At 41.3% G+C, this 17,278-nt stretch overlaps 1 protein-coding gene across 1 annotated transcript; it reads right to left on the reverse strand.

The window, feature by feature from the left end:
- Positions 1-3,862: 3,862 nt before the first annotated feature.
- LOC148129349 (olfactory receptor 5V1-like) lies at positions 3,863-4,867 on the reverse strand. Its single transcript, XM_087947284.1, is given in 3 exon segments — positions 3,863-3,904; positions 3,906-4,342; positions 4,345-4,867. Coding segments are annotated over 3 exon segments (936 nt in total). The 5' UTR covers positions 4,802-4,867.
- Between the last annotated feature and the right edge of the window lie 12,411 nt (positions 4,868-17,278).

A 17,278-nucleotide genomic window follows, 5' to 3' on the forward strand; every position in this document is an offset into this window, starting at 1 on the left:
ATACTTAGATCGGACCAAAGGTGGCATAGTTCTAGGTTTTCTAGGTCTAGAATTTCGAGTCTGGTGGCATAAGGTATTTTGCAACGAGTAGAGGAGTGGAGAACTCTTCTTGTGAAATATTTCTGGACTTTCTCAACTGTGTTAATATCAGATACGTAATGTGGGTTCCAGACTGATGAGCTGTATTCAAGTATTGGTCTAGCAAATGTTTTGTATGCTCTAGTTATTAGTGTAACATTACCAGAGAAAAAGTTATTGTGTAGTCTTAACATAGATGTCCTTGAAAAGTAGCCCCTATCAGTGCAACCCAGGGCCTTCAGATGAACCTCATGCATTCAAAATATTTGCCACTTGATGGCATCTCAAATAGTATATTTTTCATCTATCTTTTCCCCTCAGTGGTCGAGTGTGCTTTGGACTTTACTTTTATGCTTGTGTCAGTTCTATAAGATGAGAATTATTATATGGCTGGTCACCAATAATATAATTTTAGACTGGGACTTCTGGAATCAAGGACCAAAGACATCCCATATTACGGTTTAGCAATTTGACCTAAATTTTGCCCTTTTGTTATCTTCTAACTTTATTTTCTGTTCTTCTCTGAGGAAACTGTTTTGTTGTCTTTATTGTAAAAGAATTCAAAATGAATTGAGAAATGGAACTGATAATGTTCTAATCTGCCAAACTTCACTCTCCAGGGTATAAGTATGTCATATTTTGTATTCTTTCCTTTCTACAAAAATCATGTAGTAAACAATATTTGGAAGCTACCTTACACTTTATTCATTGATGCATCAGGTTAATATTATTCATGCAATATCCTTTAGTTTGGTTTTGTTATTATTCAATGAGATTTAAAATTATGATGCATGGACTCTTTTAACATAGTTAATTCCTCTGGATATAATCAATCAACAAGATATATACGTAAGCATATATTTATAGCTTGTCACTTTTTGGAGACAAAGTCACATGGAACTTTTGTGACTTGTGAAGAATAGTGGGGGGGGGGTGAGATTTGAACAAGGGAAACTGGAATAGAAAATGAACATATCCAGGAAAAAGAAAAAAAATATCTCACTGCTTTTTAAAAAAATCCTTTTATTCACCCTCCCTTATAGCGTTAAAATCAGTGGTGGGATTAAAAAAATTTTACTACCGATTCTGTGGACGTGGCAGAGGGAGAATATGTAAAATCTCCAGTCAGTGGTATTTGCCAGTTCTTCAAACTACTCAAAATTTCTGCTACCAGTTCTCCAGAACTGGTCAGAACCTGCTGAATACCACCTCTGGTTAAAATCCCTTACAGGCAGTCCTCAATTTATGACTACAATTGGGACCAGAAATCTGGTTGTAAGTTGATGCAGTTGTAAGTTGAGGCACCCATATGACCAGATTTGTTTTTCTGACTTTTTTTTTGGCAGTCACTAAGGAAGTCACTGCAATTGTTAAGCGAACTGTGTGGGCAATAAGCAAATCCATTCTTCTGAATGGGTGGGGGGTTTTGGCCAGGAAACTGCAAAAAAAATTGGCACAAATTGCAGTTATGTGATTGTGGGACACTACAATGAGTTGTAAATGCAAACTGGTTGCTCAGTGGATGAAGTGAGGTTATGTGAGGAAGGGAGCAACATTCTGCAACAGTTGGAAGTGTTTTGCAGGCTGTAAATATCTACGGAGATTCTCAGTCATCCAGGTCATGATTGTCCCAAAGGTGCTTTTTCAAGAGGCAACTGGACTTTCTGTTTTTTCTTTGAAGACGTTTTGCTTCTCATCCAAGAAGCTTCTTCAGCTCTCTGAAGCTTCTTCTCTTCTGAAGAGCTAAAGAGGCTTTCTGGATGAGAAGCAAAACGTCTTCAAAGAAAAACCAGCAAGTCCAGTTGCCTCTTGAAAAAGCACCTTTGGTACAAGCTTTACAGCATCCGTTCCATAACTCCAAATGGCTGTAAAAATGACCAGTCATAAGTCATGTCAAAACTGCCTGTAATTTCAACTCTCTAAGGAAGCATTGACATTCATGGAGTATACATCCAAATGGGTATGCTATTTCGGACACATTTTGCATATGATATTCTTCATCCTTTTCAGATGAAAAGCTGTAGAGTCTGCCAGGAAACATAAATAAAAGGGAGATGGATACCTAAAAATTGTCCCATAAATGCTGGATGAAGAAATGCTGGATGAAGAGTTATAACTTAGCTTGCCTCAACCACATGTCCAAAATTCTGATGGATGGAAGTTTCAGATTGAAATGTGCCTCAACTTATTCTGAAATTGTTATATATTTGAGAGAACTTTGTCACTGGTTGTACTAAATCATCAAAAGTGTCTCTTGGGTCAATGTCAGAGACAAGGGAGTGAGCAGTCTCAAATAAGGGCTCATTTCATCTTCAACTTCACAGTGCAGATCTTCCAAGAACTCACAAAAATCTAATAAATTGAATCAAGGAAATATTGGTCTGCTGGTTACTACCTCCACGCAAATGAAGATAAAGGACTACCAACCAGTATTTCATTTTACAGTACATATAGAACGGACCAATGAATTTAGTATCTTTATTTTCCATTATTAAAAACAGCACCAAGAATAAAGCAAATATATTTATATAATATTGATGCTTCGTTGTACATAGTGATGTATTAAGCAATAAGCAGACTAAGCACATGCTTAGGGCACCAGGCCCAAAGGAGGAACCACAAAAAAATTATGTAGCCTAAGCTTGGCTTTGATTGTACAGTATGTACAAAGGAGGGTGGCATCGAGATTTGTCAGTGCTTAGGGCGCAGTGAGCCTTAATCCGCCACTGATTGTACAGAATTGAAATTACCACTACCACCCTTATCAGTTCATGAAATTTTTCCAGTCTTTTAAAAGTCCAGAGCCAGACATATGTCTCATCCTTCACTGACAAATCCATTAAATACATGTTTTACACATCTAGAGATGGGAAAATTACAATTCTGGTGTCACAACTATGAGAATGTTGCTAGCTGGAAGATATTGGATCTCCCTTCATGGGAGTGTTCTGTCTCCACCATTAATTACAGAAATCTGGATCATCCTCAAATATCTGGCAAGGGTTATACATCCATCTCTGCCCAACTTGGCCTTCTCAGCAGCTTTTGATATTCTTCTGGATCAACTCAGAGGACCAGGGATGGACAGCACCATGTTGTGCTGGTTCATCTCCCTTCCTTCAGGGTCAATTCTAGTTGCTGGTGATCGGGGAAGAAGGATCCCATCCTTGGTCCCTACTATGTGGAGTGCCACAGGGTACATGCTTTCTCCATTCCTATGACAGAATGTGACAACTCGCTGCCAGAAAATGTAACAATTGTATTTAATTATTTAAAATAAATAATAGATTGTTTTAATTTTTGCCATTGACATTTCATTCTGTCCCTTCTTTTGCATCCTTTTAAAATGATTTTATTCTGCCATTTCTTTGACATTAGTGAAACTCTTGTCCGCAGTTGTCACACTGAGTTGGCCATGGTAAATTGGCCATGGCGAGTTGGCTGTGGTGAATTGTCATAGACCCTTCCAATGAGGCCATTGAATAACCTCATCCATCACCATGGGTTGAGGCATCATCAGTTCATTAGATAAAACCCATTTCTACTTTATTCCAATCAAGGATTAATAAAAAGTGGTGTGAGAGAGAGAATAACCAGAACAGTTAGGGTAATGTGACTTGCCGTATAGCAATAGCACTTATCCCTCTCTAAGCGGTTTACAGAAACAGCATATTGCCCCCTATTTCTCCTTGTTGCAAAATTCTGGGCATACCTTTGTATCAAATAAGCTAAGCTAAGATAAACAAATTATCTTTTCTAATAACCTCATTAAATTCTTTTGCTGTTAATGGAATTGATGAACTATTAGGCGCTCAAGGGCCTTTTTTCACTTCTTTGTTTCTAAGGCTATAAATCAAGGGATTTAACATTGGAGTAATCATCCCATAGAGCATGCTCACTAGCCTATCCTGGTCTGGATGGTAACTGGATGAAGGTCTTATGTACGTAAAGATGATGGTTCCATAGAAAAGACAGACCACTATTAAGTGGGACGTGCAGGTAGAAAAGGCCTTACGTTTTCCCTCAGCAGAACGGATCCTCAGAACGGTGGCAATGATGTGAGTGTAAGAAATTAAGGTAATTAGAAAAGCCCCCACGCCAAATATGCCACCAACGATGAAGATAACCATCTCAGCCACATAGGTAGAAGCACAGGCTAAAGCCAACATGGGTGGGATGTCGCAATAGAATTGGTTGACTTTGTTTAGTTGGCAGTAAGGAAGCGTGAAGGTCATTACAGTGTGCAACAATGAGTTGAGGAAGCGGTGACCCACGTCCCGACAGTCATCTGAAGGCAAAGCTTCTTGTTCATGATGACCATGTATCGCAAAGGGTTGCATATGGCCACATAGCGGTCATAGGCCATGACGGCCAACAAGAAGACCTCAGTCCCTGCCAAGGCCACCAAGAAGTAGAGTTGTAACACACAGCCAGCAAAGGAGATGGAACTGTTTTCTGTCAAGAGGTTCTCTAGCATCTTGGGCACTGTAGCTGTGGGACAGAAGATGTCCAGCAAGGAAAGATTACTGAGGAAGAAATACATGGGGTTGTGCAACTGAGAATTAGTTCCTATGGCAAGAAGGATGGTGCCGTTACCCAGTAGTGTGACTAGATAGATAAGCAGAAAGGCCACAAACAAGGAGAGGCGGAAGGCTGGCAGGTCAGAAAGTCCAGTTAGGATGAATTCCGTCACTGCGGTGACATTCTCCATTTTCCTGCCCATCTCAGAGCTGTCCTGAAAGAGGTTGAAGATAGATCTTCCATCTTAAAGCATTGAGAACACATAGAGAATTTTGCTATAATCCATGACACCATGATTAAAAAAGAAACTAGGTTATCCAGCAACTCCTAAAGAGGTTATCTAATTCCAATTGCCATCCAGTAGGATCAAGCAGTATGATACGGTAAACTTGATATACTACAACCTCATTATACAGGCATACCTGTCCAATGTTGGGTTAACATGGGATTGTGCAGCTGAGAATTAGTTCCTATGGCAAGGAGGATGGTGCCGTTGCCCAGTAGTGTGACAAGATAGATCAGCAAAATGATGACAAAGGGAAGCGGACAGCTGGGATGTCTGAAAGTCCCATTAAAATAAACTCTGTCACTTGGGTCTTGCCCTCTGGTCCTTGGCTCATAGGGGAGCATTCTCCCTGTAAGAGATTTAAAGGGGAAAATATGTATAAAATATGAAAAAGTAGGAGACATGAACAATAGAAAGCCATGATGTATTTCTGTTCCAAGAATGGAATACTGCCTTTTATTTATTTTACCGAAAATGGGCTATTTCCCAATCAGGTCCTTCCCAGATGTTCCCAATATCTATAGTTGATGATATTACCTAGATATTAGAAAGTGGAAAAAATAGATGCAAAATGTAGTAATTTAAAGCATTAAACTCTCTTCCAGGCTCATATGAGTACAACACTTCTTCCTTGGACCTACCATCCTTCTTTCTGGAACAAAATCCATCTTGACCTATAGGTTTCCATATCAAATGTCTTAAATCTATTTGCAATAACACACCAAACACACAAAAACATTCCATTTTAAAATTAAATTGGAAAGACTCCACTTCATGAGAAGTGGACACAGAACTCATTCTTTCTGTGTCTAAAAAAATAACAACCTTTCATTTTGACATGCTTAATCTGATGGAATTAAGGGAAGTTCTTTATTAAATGTATAAAATCCTGTATTAAAACCATTAGATAGCCCTGGAGCCTTATGCAACCTCATAATTCAGATGGCAACCACTGATTTCTCTACATCTTGGTCTGTTAAATTCCATCCTAATATATTCTGATAAAGGTTTTAGTTTAGGTTTGTTGCAAAATCATTCAAACTTTCATTTGGGAGCAGTACATCATTTAGTTAAAAAATAATGTTTTTTGCTTTATTTGAGAGGAATCTTAATTTCCACATTTAGCCTGAAGCTAGCAGTTTCTAATATATATTATTATATTCATCATCTGTTTGTTTGCAGGTGCAACAGCTAAATCCTAGTCTTATCCATTTCTGATAAATCCAATTGTTTTACTTTTTTTTCCCCTCCAAACATTGGAAGAACCTGTAACCTTTGATCCATTATGAAATATTTATTTCACATTTAGTCTGAACAAAGTTGTCAAATTGTTTTCATCTATACTGGCATCTTATTCCCAAACTTACCTATTTGTGGGTATACACACAAACACACACCATGCATTTCCTTAACTGGTCTTTCTGAATCAGAAAGCCCCAAAGCTATCTCAAAAGGAGGATTTTTTTCAAAGCTTTCAAAATGTCTTTTTTTTTTCAGATTTGTGTGTGTGTGTGTGTGTGTATTATGCATGATATGTGGAAGGTGAAAATATATAACCAACAGGAATGAGTAATTCAGCTACATAAAAAAAAATGTAATGCCTGGAAAGGTAGAAGGAATTTGGGACCACATGATAGCCATCACGTTGGTGGAATCACAAAGAGGATTTGGCAAATACATGGAGGAGCTCTCGCAGCTACTAAACATGAGTGTTCTCTGTTACATTTCGCAATTGTTGAGGGCTGATGAGAATAGAGCTATAGTGCTCTGTTCCTGCTTGAGGAGTTTCTCAAAGGTTTCCAATTAATCACTGCAGAAACAAAAGATTGTGCTATCAGTCTGGTCAATTTCAATGCTGCGATGCTGCTTTTGGATTCTGGTAGAGATGTCCAAACCTCTGGGCTTCTTTTTTAGATCCTTCCTTGAACCTCTTCCAGGTATTCCTGCTGGGTTTGGTTGGTCATAGCTGGGCTAAATTCTAGCTGCCTCATTTCCTTTCTTCCTATTTCTCTTTCTCCTTCAGTCCTGGCCCACACAATATTTCCATAGTTACTATCCCTCAGTACTCACTATCGACCGCTGCTGTTCTTCCATCTTCTTAACCTTAAAAGCCTAAGAATATTTTTCCACGTGCTCTGAAAACACACAAGAGGGAGAGTCATCCTTTTCGTCACCAGCCAAATTTTCTCTGTGAAGTCTGCAATACAGTGGGAATTACTGGGGTTGAGGAATTGGAAGCTCTAAGGATTTCGCAGCAATGTTGTCTTTTTTAGCACAAATATCCACCAAAGATCTATTCCTCAGAGCAATGAGGGAACGTCCCATGGTCAGGATGATATTCTCTGCCGTGCTGTTATTCCTCCTGTGGAAAGGGAATTTCACGAAGGCAGTAGTGTCACAAAAAACAGGAAAAGCCCAAGGGGTGCGGCTTTGCTCCTCATTAGGAAGGCTTCTCACTGGGTGGTCGAATGCATCAAGAAAGACACCAACGCAGGTTCTATCTTGGGTGAGCTGCTCCGATCATAAGCTTGGGGAAGCTCTTTTATTAAGAACACACAGTGATACGTCACAAGCAGTGAAGTCTATCCAATCATTAAGTTTACATGAGTAGGAATATTAGCGCACACATAGTAACATCCAATCACAGTTACATGGTCAGTTTAAAAGGTACTAAGTAGCAAATCAGCGCTTACATTCCAGTTATTTGCCCATGATGACGTGTTTGTTGATTGATGTTCTCTGTTCCTGGTACGCACTTTCAACCTATGTGAGGCCTAGCCTGTACCGAAGCTGTAGAAACTAATTTATTACTGCATCTCCTCTGTTTTAGTTTTACAGAGAGAAGTTTCTTCTGGATCTTCGTCACTGCCCATGCAAAAACTCGTGCGACCGCACGCATCAGGGTCTTCTGAGGGTATGACTTTGTACAGAGGTTCCTTTTCCCAGAGGGCATTAACCTGTGCAATGGCGCACTTTTCAGCTAACAAGGATAGACTATTGGAGATAGTGCGAATAAAAATTGGTAATACACATGGAAGAATAACGCATCCTACAGCAATCATACCTATGAGAGCTACTATAGCTTGTAATCCTGGTAGTTTTGGAAACCAGGAACTAAAAATATTTTTAAGATCAATACCTTGCCATACTTGATTAGGATTGTAGGTTAATTGTCGCATCTCAGTTGTTAATTGTGCTACTACTTTGCCAACTTTATCAATTTGAAGACAACAATTCGTAAGATTGAACCTACCACACACCCCTCCTTCTTTGGCTAGTATGTAATCTAAAGCCAAGCGATTTTGGTAGACAGTTGTGTGCAATTTGTCTGTGGCAGTTGCTAGAGTGTTTAGAGCTTTGTCTATTCGTTGGCCAGCTAAATCTAAAACAGCTTGTAAGCGAATAATCCTATTAATCATATATATGGGGGTTCTATACCCATAGGACCCGTCTTGGGCCCAAATAGCCAAGTCTTAGGTGCAGACGATTCTTTCTGAGGTCCAGGTATCCCCTGTATATTCTGATTGACAGGGGAAGCCTGCAAAGGCATTATCAGTGTTTCTTTTCCTGTGGGATAATGTATCATACACAGGGATGCCTAGTTCTTGCTTAATGGAGATCGGGAGGAGGAAAAAGGAAGGTCTTATCCACCCCAATACACATGATCCTTGCCAATCTGCAGGAAGGGACGGATAGGCTAGGTTACCACAAATCCAATACATGTTATTTGGGGCTGTCCAAATTTGGGAAGATGTTGTGTCATTGAGATAGGGGAGGAGGGAGGTGTTGAATTTGGCAGGTGTGGTGGTAGCATTGTCAGGTGCTGTCCAAGTCTGGTAGGAGTTATCCCATGTACCTAAGCAAAGGAGGTGTCCTACTGGAGTGGACCCATTTCGGGAAAAGCAGTTTCTACCAATTAAGTTGGTGGTAATTGTCCAGATAAGTGGATCAGAAACTGTTCTAGCTGTTATGTTTCCTACAGAAGACATGTTGTTGAACAGTGATGGTGAGGCTTCCAAGGCTTGTATGGCCATTGTTCTCCTGTGGTGGTTCCCCACAGACAAAACAATTGGTTATTGCAAGTTATTTTGCAATTTTTTCTGCCATATCCATGAACAAGTTTTTGCAATAACACTGGTATCAGGGGCTTTATCTAATTTTCTCAAATTATTATATACCGACCAGCCTAACGATGTTTCCTTACCTTCATATATGATTTCGGTTTTTATGGTAATGTAAGTGTTTGGATCCGATCCTGTGCCATCAATCCCTATACCATAAGTATCCAAGGCAGGGTGTTGTCTGGAGATGGTGATTTCTACCTTGTTGTCTGTGGTAGACCCTGATATTCGTTTGAAATGTGACAGATGATTGCAGCCTTTGTACCCTCCCCCAGTATAATCACAGACACAAGACCAACCTGAGCACTCGATGGAACCTCCACAAGGGATCCATTGATTGGGGTTCCCTATGGCCCAGTTTATGGGTGTAGGACACAAATATTTATGATTGTGAGAATATGTTGTTTTCCAGTCAACCGACCCGCATGAATGCCCCCCTGGTTTAGAAACAAGCAACACAAACATCAAAGGTTAAAACAATTGGGTTAGTACCATCCTTGAGCACGGTGGTGTGGTTTAGGTAATAAAGTTTTCCCTCCCCTCAGGATCAGATCTGCCAGAGGTTCTTGGAAGTCCCGCCCATAAGGTAACGTAGAGCGAACAGCCGTCTTGGGATCGTAGCAAATGGTTTTTGAGTTCATCTTGCATAGATGGTACATGGTCCTGTTTTTTTGGCAAGTTTTTCCGGTAGGAAGGCACTTCTGCAGTTGTTGGGTATGGTAGATGAGAGTTAGTTGAATGAAGCCTGCTTGTGTGGTTTTGGTCAGGCAGGGGTGCAGCCATCTGACACGCTGGTGGGATTCTGCGATCTCTTAACCCGATGTAGAAAGGGGGGCTGAGCATGAATGTCAGGCTGATTCGTGAATTGTCTGTGATGACGATGGGGTGAACGGGTCTGAGGACTGTCCATGAGTCATAAATGTGCGTATGGAATCATAGAGGCGTCGACCAGAGCAATAGGCAGTGGCAGTGGTGGACGAAGTATGAGGAGTGTAGTCCGAGGAGGGCGTTCAAAGGTGTTGATCTGGAAAGAGACATCGCTGGAGATGTGGAGCCATGGCTGAGGGAGTGTCGACCATCTGAGATAGGGAAAAATGTCCCCAGATGCAGTGCAGGTTAGCAGGAGGAGTACCTGGCGTAAAGTACATCACTCGAGATGGAATGGAGACCTTGGAGGCATGTGCAGCAAGAAGGAGGAAGAGAGGGTCGGCAAGGCAATGAGACGAATCATGATGATATGTCTGCAGGTGGTGATTTTTCTACTTTGGGGTGGTATGGTCTGACGTGTCATCCAGGAACCCACAGGACATGATCTGGAAGCTGGATAGCTGCGTAGCCGCGACCCCAGGTGAGGAGACCAGCAGGGCCCTTCCAAGTAGGGTCTGGCAGTTGGCGGTATATCTGTGGTTTGGGAGAATCAGGGGAAGGGGAGGAAAAAAAAAAAAAAAATGTCACTCCGCTGCCGTCCATAGCAGGGGTGCCTGAAAGATTGAGGAAGTTGAGAGTATAAAGACAGAGATTAAGAGTGTCTTGCATCGCGGGAGGCTAGGGGTTCTTTTCCCTTTGATCAAATGTTGTTCTAACGCTGTTTTTAGCGTTAAGTTAGCTCTCTCTACCAGGGCTTGTCCCTGACTGTTATAAGGGATCCCAAATTTGTGGGTAATTTGCCATTTAGCGCAAAATTCTGACATGGCTGTGCTAGTGTATGCAGGACCATTATCTGTTTTTATTTCATTTGGGCGTCCCAACGATGCAAAGGTGCGAATGCAATGATTGATGACATGTTTGGAGGCTTCTCCTCTTTGCAGGGTCGCCATTATAAACCCTGAATAAGTATCAATTGTGACATGCAGATACTTCCAGGGGGCAAATGGAGGAAACTGAGTAACGTCCATTTGCCATATTTAAGCTTTCAACCCGACGGGGATTTACCCCTAAGGGAATGGAATGGGCTTGTTGACTACAGGTGGGGCATTGCTGTCTAATGGCTGAAGCTTCGGCCATAGTGAGGTTGAAATGTTTCATAGAGCTTTGGTGTTTTGATGGAAACGAATGGCTCTCCCAAGGAGTCAATGTGTGAGGTCATGATGCCTGCAGCCGCTTGATCAGCCACATCATTGCCTTCCTGGAGGATTCCTGGGAAGGGTTGGTGGCTGCGAATGTGTGCTACAAAGAGGGGTGTTGACGCCTGTGCAATAAGGTGTTGCAATGTAACAAAAAAGAGAGAGAAGGTTTTTATCAATAGTGGGAGAGAGGGGTAAGAGTGGTGAATAGTAGAGACTATTTGAGTAACATATAGGCTGTCTAGGATCAAGTTGAGGGGTTCATTAAAATTCTAGAGGACTAATATGGTTGCAGCAAGTTCAGCCCTTTGTGGTGATGTCTGCACAGGGGTGGTTTTAGTGTGCCACACCCCATTCCTTTGCCAAAGCGCATGCCTCTCTTCCCTACTGCCATCAGCAAATATGGTCAAGACATTGACCAAAGGTCCTTTGCTGATGGGAGAGGAGAAAGAGATGGGTATTGTCCGAATGATTTGAAAATGTGGATCAGCGGGCGGGTGGCAGGAAACTAGTCCAGGCCAGTCGGCTAAGGCAAACTGAATTTCCTGGGAGTTTTTGGAATAGAGATTCCCATATTTGTAGCGAAAAAGGGATATAAAGTGTGGAGACATCTATTCCCATAAGTAATTTTGCATGGCTCCTGCCTTTTATGATCAATTGAGCCAATTGAGCTGATTTGGAAGTGATAGAGCATCGTGGCGTATGGGAAAGATGGATCCACTCTATGATGTGGAGTTTTGGTCTTTTGAGTTACTGCTGCGGTCATAAGCCTCGGGATGGCTAAAATGACCACATCTAGAGGAGTATTGGCAGCAGCTCTATCTACCCATACCTTTCGGATATTTTCTTCTATTTGAGTTATTGCTTGAAGCTGAGGTTGCTGCAAGGATATTATGTCAGCAGGCTTTTCCCCCCAAGTAAGGGCTTCAAACAATGGAGAAAGAATATCAGTGGTTAAAGACAGGAAAGGTTGGGCCCAGTTTATGGTACCCAGATATTGCTGAAGTTGAACCAAGGTGGGTTGAGAAGGTAGAGACAAAGAGGGAAGTGAAGGATAGGCAGTAGTTGAAAGCATTTTATAGCCCAGATATGCGTACGGAGTTAATACTTGCACCTTTTCAGGTGCTATATGCAAACCTCCTTTTGCAAGGACAGCTTTCAGGAAGGAAAATGAAGTGAACACCGTACCCGGTGGGCCAGGAGCGGCAACAAGGATATCATCCATGTAGTGATATACCAGAAATTGTGGAAAAGCAGACGATAGGGTAGCAAGACATTATTTACATAGTGTTGACACATGGTGGGGCTATTGAGCATACCTTGAGGTAAGACTTTCCACTGAAAGTGGGAGGAGGGGAGGAGTTGTTTAGGTGAGGTAAAGTGAAAGCGAATTAGGCACGATCTTGTACATGCAAAGGGATAGAAAAAAAGCAGTCTTTTAAATCAATGACCATTAGATCAAATTTCTCAGGGATGATGTTGGGATTTGGAAGACCACATTGTAGCGCCCCATTGGTTTTATAATTGTATTCACAGCCCTTAAATCATGTAAGAGCCTCCATTTTCCTGACTTTTTCTTTATGACAAAAATGGGGGTGTTATATGGGCTGACAGATGGTTCAACATGCCCTTTGACAATTTGGTCCTGGACAAGTGATTGCAGGGCCTCTAGTTTGTCTATCGTGAGGGCCATTGGTCTACCCAAACAGGTTCTGTGGTTTTAATTGTAGCCGCAGTGAGTTCTAGCAAAGATTCCATTAATCAATAATGAGTTTTGTGTTAAGTTGAGACATAAGATCACGGCCCCACAGGTTGGTATGTAATGGAAGAACCAAGGGTTGGAGGTAGGCAGTGTGAGAAATATCAGAGGAACTCACGGTAGCCAGTGTTTGCTACGGTGGGCGTGCTGAACTCCTCCCTCTCCCGAGCGGCTGGGGCAGTTTCCAAAGGCCAATCGTCCGGCCACTCAGCCGTTCGGATGACACTTACGTCAGCTCCAGTATCTAAGAGACCCGAAAAGACTTTGTTACGGATTGTAAATTGTAACACAGGCCTGGCATGTTCCACTGTTTGATGGACAGTAAATGCCCAAGCATCAGCCATTTTAACAGGCACCGGAACAGCGGTTGCTACTAATTCTCCTTGCTAAATTTTGTGGGAGTATTCCCAATTACTGCCATGGCCACTGATGAAAAGTCATCAGAATCTCTCAAACGGAGAAGCAATGATTCCCTTTGCCATGAGGTCCCGGATGGGATAAATTATGAGGGGTGTCATGGCAGGAGGGATTGTTTTCAAGCATGTGGGGAGAAAGTAAACAGTGCCTGGAATGTCAATCTCCATATCTTCTGAGGCAATTAGTTGGAAAGATATGGAGTCAGCCTTTGGAGCGGGGCTGGCTGATCGCCCCTCCTCTAGTTTCCCTGTGGCTGAGAAATGTTGCTGCGACACTGGTTTTCCCAGTGGTACCCTTTCTTGCACCTTGGGCATACTGTTTTAGGTTTGGTGTTGTTTTGTGTATTATCTCTGGCTCTGCATTGTGCTTTGAAATGGCCAGGTTTCCCACAATTGAAGCAGTTTCCGGCTGGCCTGTTTTGAGAATTTGCTTGCTGCAAGGCCATGGCCAGATGCTCCATATTGTAAGAGACAGTTCCCACGATTCTGCAAGCCTTTAGATAGTCCGAGAGGGAAGCCCCCTCGGGCAGATAGAGGCTGCAGAATCCTCTTGCAATCCTCATTTGCATTTTCAACAGCCAGTTTTAACAGAAGCTTTTACGGGCTTCTTCATTTGAGATTTGTCTCTGAATGGCTTTCTGAAGCTCCTCTACAAACTCAGCATAAGGCTGATGTGAGCCTTGAGTAATTTTTGAAAAAGATCTACGATGCCAGAGGTAGGATCATCGACCTTGTCAAGGGCTTTGACCGCTATGATACTGATAAAGGCAAGAATCGTTGTGGGAGTGCCATCTGAGCTGTTAAGTCCATATATCGCCCGCACCGAAGATTTGATCCGATCTCGCGGCCGCGCCACGATCGCGGGCAAATCTTTCAGCTTCGGTAGCGAAAGTCTGACTCCCAAACAACATACTGTGGTCCAGTCAGTATCATACAGAAAAGATCTTTCCAATCTTGGGGTAACATGAAAAAGGAGGTGCTGATGGTGTTAATGAAGCCTCTGACGTATGGTGCCTGGATGCCGTACATGGCCACGGCTTGTTTTAAATCTCTGATTAATTTCATGGGTAAAGGTTCAAGTCTAGGCACCATATTTCCAGTTCCATCCCCTATATATTCAACAGGACAGAGAGAGAGGTCCTCCAGGGTAGAGAGCCCTCCCTGCGTCCCTGCGCCATGGCTTGTGCTATCGCTCCCATGGGTGTTTGATCCTCCGCTGAATTTGAGTTAGGAGGATTTATGGGTTTGGGAGCAGTGGGGGAGGAAGCTTCTAACTGGAGAGCGTCCTTTGTTTTGGTTTCAGCTGTATAAGGAGGAGGACCGGGGGCTTTGGTCAGTGCTAAACCATGGATTTTTAAACATTCCATGACTATTCTCCATGTGGTCAGAATCTTTGGCGGAGCCCTGGGGTTATCATGAAAATAATCACCCAAACGTTGCCATGTGGAGACTTTCAAGGACCCTTTCTCCGGATAAGCCGGGCATTGTGTGTAAATGTAAGTCAAAAGGGTGATAAGGTCCTTCTTAGTTGGAACCGGGAGCGTTTTGCCCTGATTCCTAAGAATAAGAATTGAACTCTTCGTTAATTCTCCTAATTCCTGCAAATGTGCTATCTGCGCTTTAGAGAATTGTCCGCCCATACTCACCTGAAGGGAGGATGTCTTCTTTAAGGAAGATTCCTGGGGAGGGATCCGTGACACGAAATGGCGTCCCTGGGTTGGAACTGGCTCGTCCGGCCGGGTGAGATAAGCAGTCGAAGATAAACACACCCATTTCTTTTAATGGATCACGTCGGGGTCACCAGATGCGGCTTTGCTCCGCATTAGGAAGGCTTCTCACTGGGTGGTCGAATGCATTAAGAAAGACACCAACGCAGGTTCTATCTTGGGTGAGCTGCTCCGATCATAAGCTTGGGGGAGCTCTTTTATTAAAAACACACAGTGATACGTCACAAGCAGTGAAGTCTATCCAATCATTAAGTTTACATGAGTAGGAATATTAGTGCACACATAGTAACATCCAATCACAGTTACATGGTCAGTTTAAAAGGTACTAAGTAGCAAATCAGCGCTTACATTCCAGTTATTTGCCCATGATGACGTGTTTGTTGATTGATGTTCTCTGTTCCTGGTACGCGCTTTCAACCTATGTGAGGCCTAGCCTGTACCGAAGCTGTAGAAACTAATTTATTACTGCAAAGGGGAACATCAGGTCAGCCAGAATAACAAACTTACATAGGAAAAGGAATCAAATAAAAGTATTAAAGAATCCCTATAGACAAAAGCCTAAGTAATTAAGAAAACTAGACAAATAGGAAAAGGAAACAAAAGATAATTTAGAAAACCCTTACAAACACAAGACATACCAAATAAGCAAAACAAACAGACAAAAGACACAAAATATAAATTACAAAAGGGACAGACAGGAGATTGCCACAGAACAAATATGAAAAACTATCTTTTTTTATTTTCAGTAAATTTTATTTGAGTTTTCACAAAAAGACAATTAAAACATCTTTTTTGAAAGCAGCATAATCCCGGGTTACATTTCTTCGTACAGACACAAATTCAGGTTCATGCTCATTTTTATATTCTATTCCATATCTTATTACTATTTTACATTTTCTACATGGCTTCTCCCCTCTTTTAATTTCCTCAATTTTATTTTATTTATTTCATCTCAATTCAAATTATTATATTTATATTTTTTGTCTGTCCTGTTTCAATTGTCTATTATCTTTTCTCATTAAACAAGATTTCTCCTGTAGTTACTGATTGGAGTATGACGCCTTTATATCTTTCCCCTAAAGTTATAACATTCAATATAATACATAACTTCCATTCGGATTCTGCTTGGTACATTCTTAAACTACACACAGTATTCTTGAAAAAAAAGAAAGAAAGAATTATAAATGTATATAATTAAAACAACATTCCATTCCAATTCAATTCTATCATTAATATTAATATTCATTAAAGTCTTAACATTTTTCACGTTACTTTTCAATTAAATATCATACTTCTATGGGAACAATTATAAACTTTCCATAGTCAATTCCCCCCCTCTTCACTTATATTTTATAAAACATTGACTAAAGTGTTCCCATTCCTTCCTAATTCAATTTTCTCATTTATTTTATTTCATTTACTTTATTCACAACTCTCTTCATACTCTACATAAACGACCTCTGTGATCATATTAAGAGCAATTGCGTTCTCTTCGCTGATGATGTAAAGCTGTTCAATACCACAGACAATACTGCTACCTTACAAAAAGATCTTGACTATGTATCTGAATGGTCAAACAAATGGCAACTTCAAATCTCAACAAATAAATGCTCTGTCTTACATATTGGCAAAAAAAATCAGAAAATAAAATACAAGCTGAATAGTCAAGATCTTGTTGATGACCCAAGCTCTGTAAAGGACCTTGGAATACTCACCTCTAATGATCTAAGTGCTAGAGCCCACTGCAACTACATAGCCAAAAAGGCATTAAGAGTTGTTAACCTAATCCTACGTAGTTTTTCTCTGGTAATATCACACTACTAACAGAGCATACAAAACATTTGCTAGACCAATACTCGAATACAGTTCATCAGTCTGGAACCCTCATTACGTATCTGATATTAGCACAATTGAGAAAGTCCAGAAATATTTCACAAGAAGAGTTCTCCACTCTTCTACTCGTTGTAGAATACCTTATGCCACCAGACTTAAAATTCTAAAACTAGAAAACCTTGAATTACGCCGTCTTCGGTCTGACTTAAGCATGGTATATAAAATCATACATTGCAATGTCCTACCTGTCAATGAATACTTCAGCTTCAATCATAACAACACAAGAGCACACAATAGATACAAACTCAAAGTAAACCGCACCAAACTTGATTGCAGGAAATACGACTTCAGCAATAGAGTGGTCAATGTCTGGAATACTCTACCCGACTCTATAGTCTCTTCCCCAAACCCCAAAAACTTTAACCTTAGACTGTCTACTATTGACCTCACCCCTTTCCTAAGAGGTCTGTAGGG

The sequence above is a fragment of the Notechis scutatus genome, chromosome Z (assembly GCF_049901735.1).
Source record: "Notechis scutatus isolate UNSWTSFEM ecotype Mainland chromosome Z, rNotScu1.2, whole genome shotgun sequence".
Classification (NCBI taxonomy): Eukaryota; Metazoa; Chordata; class Lepidosauria; order Squamata; family Elapidae; genus Notechis; species Notechis scutatus.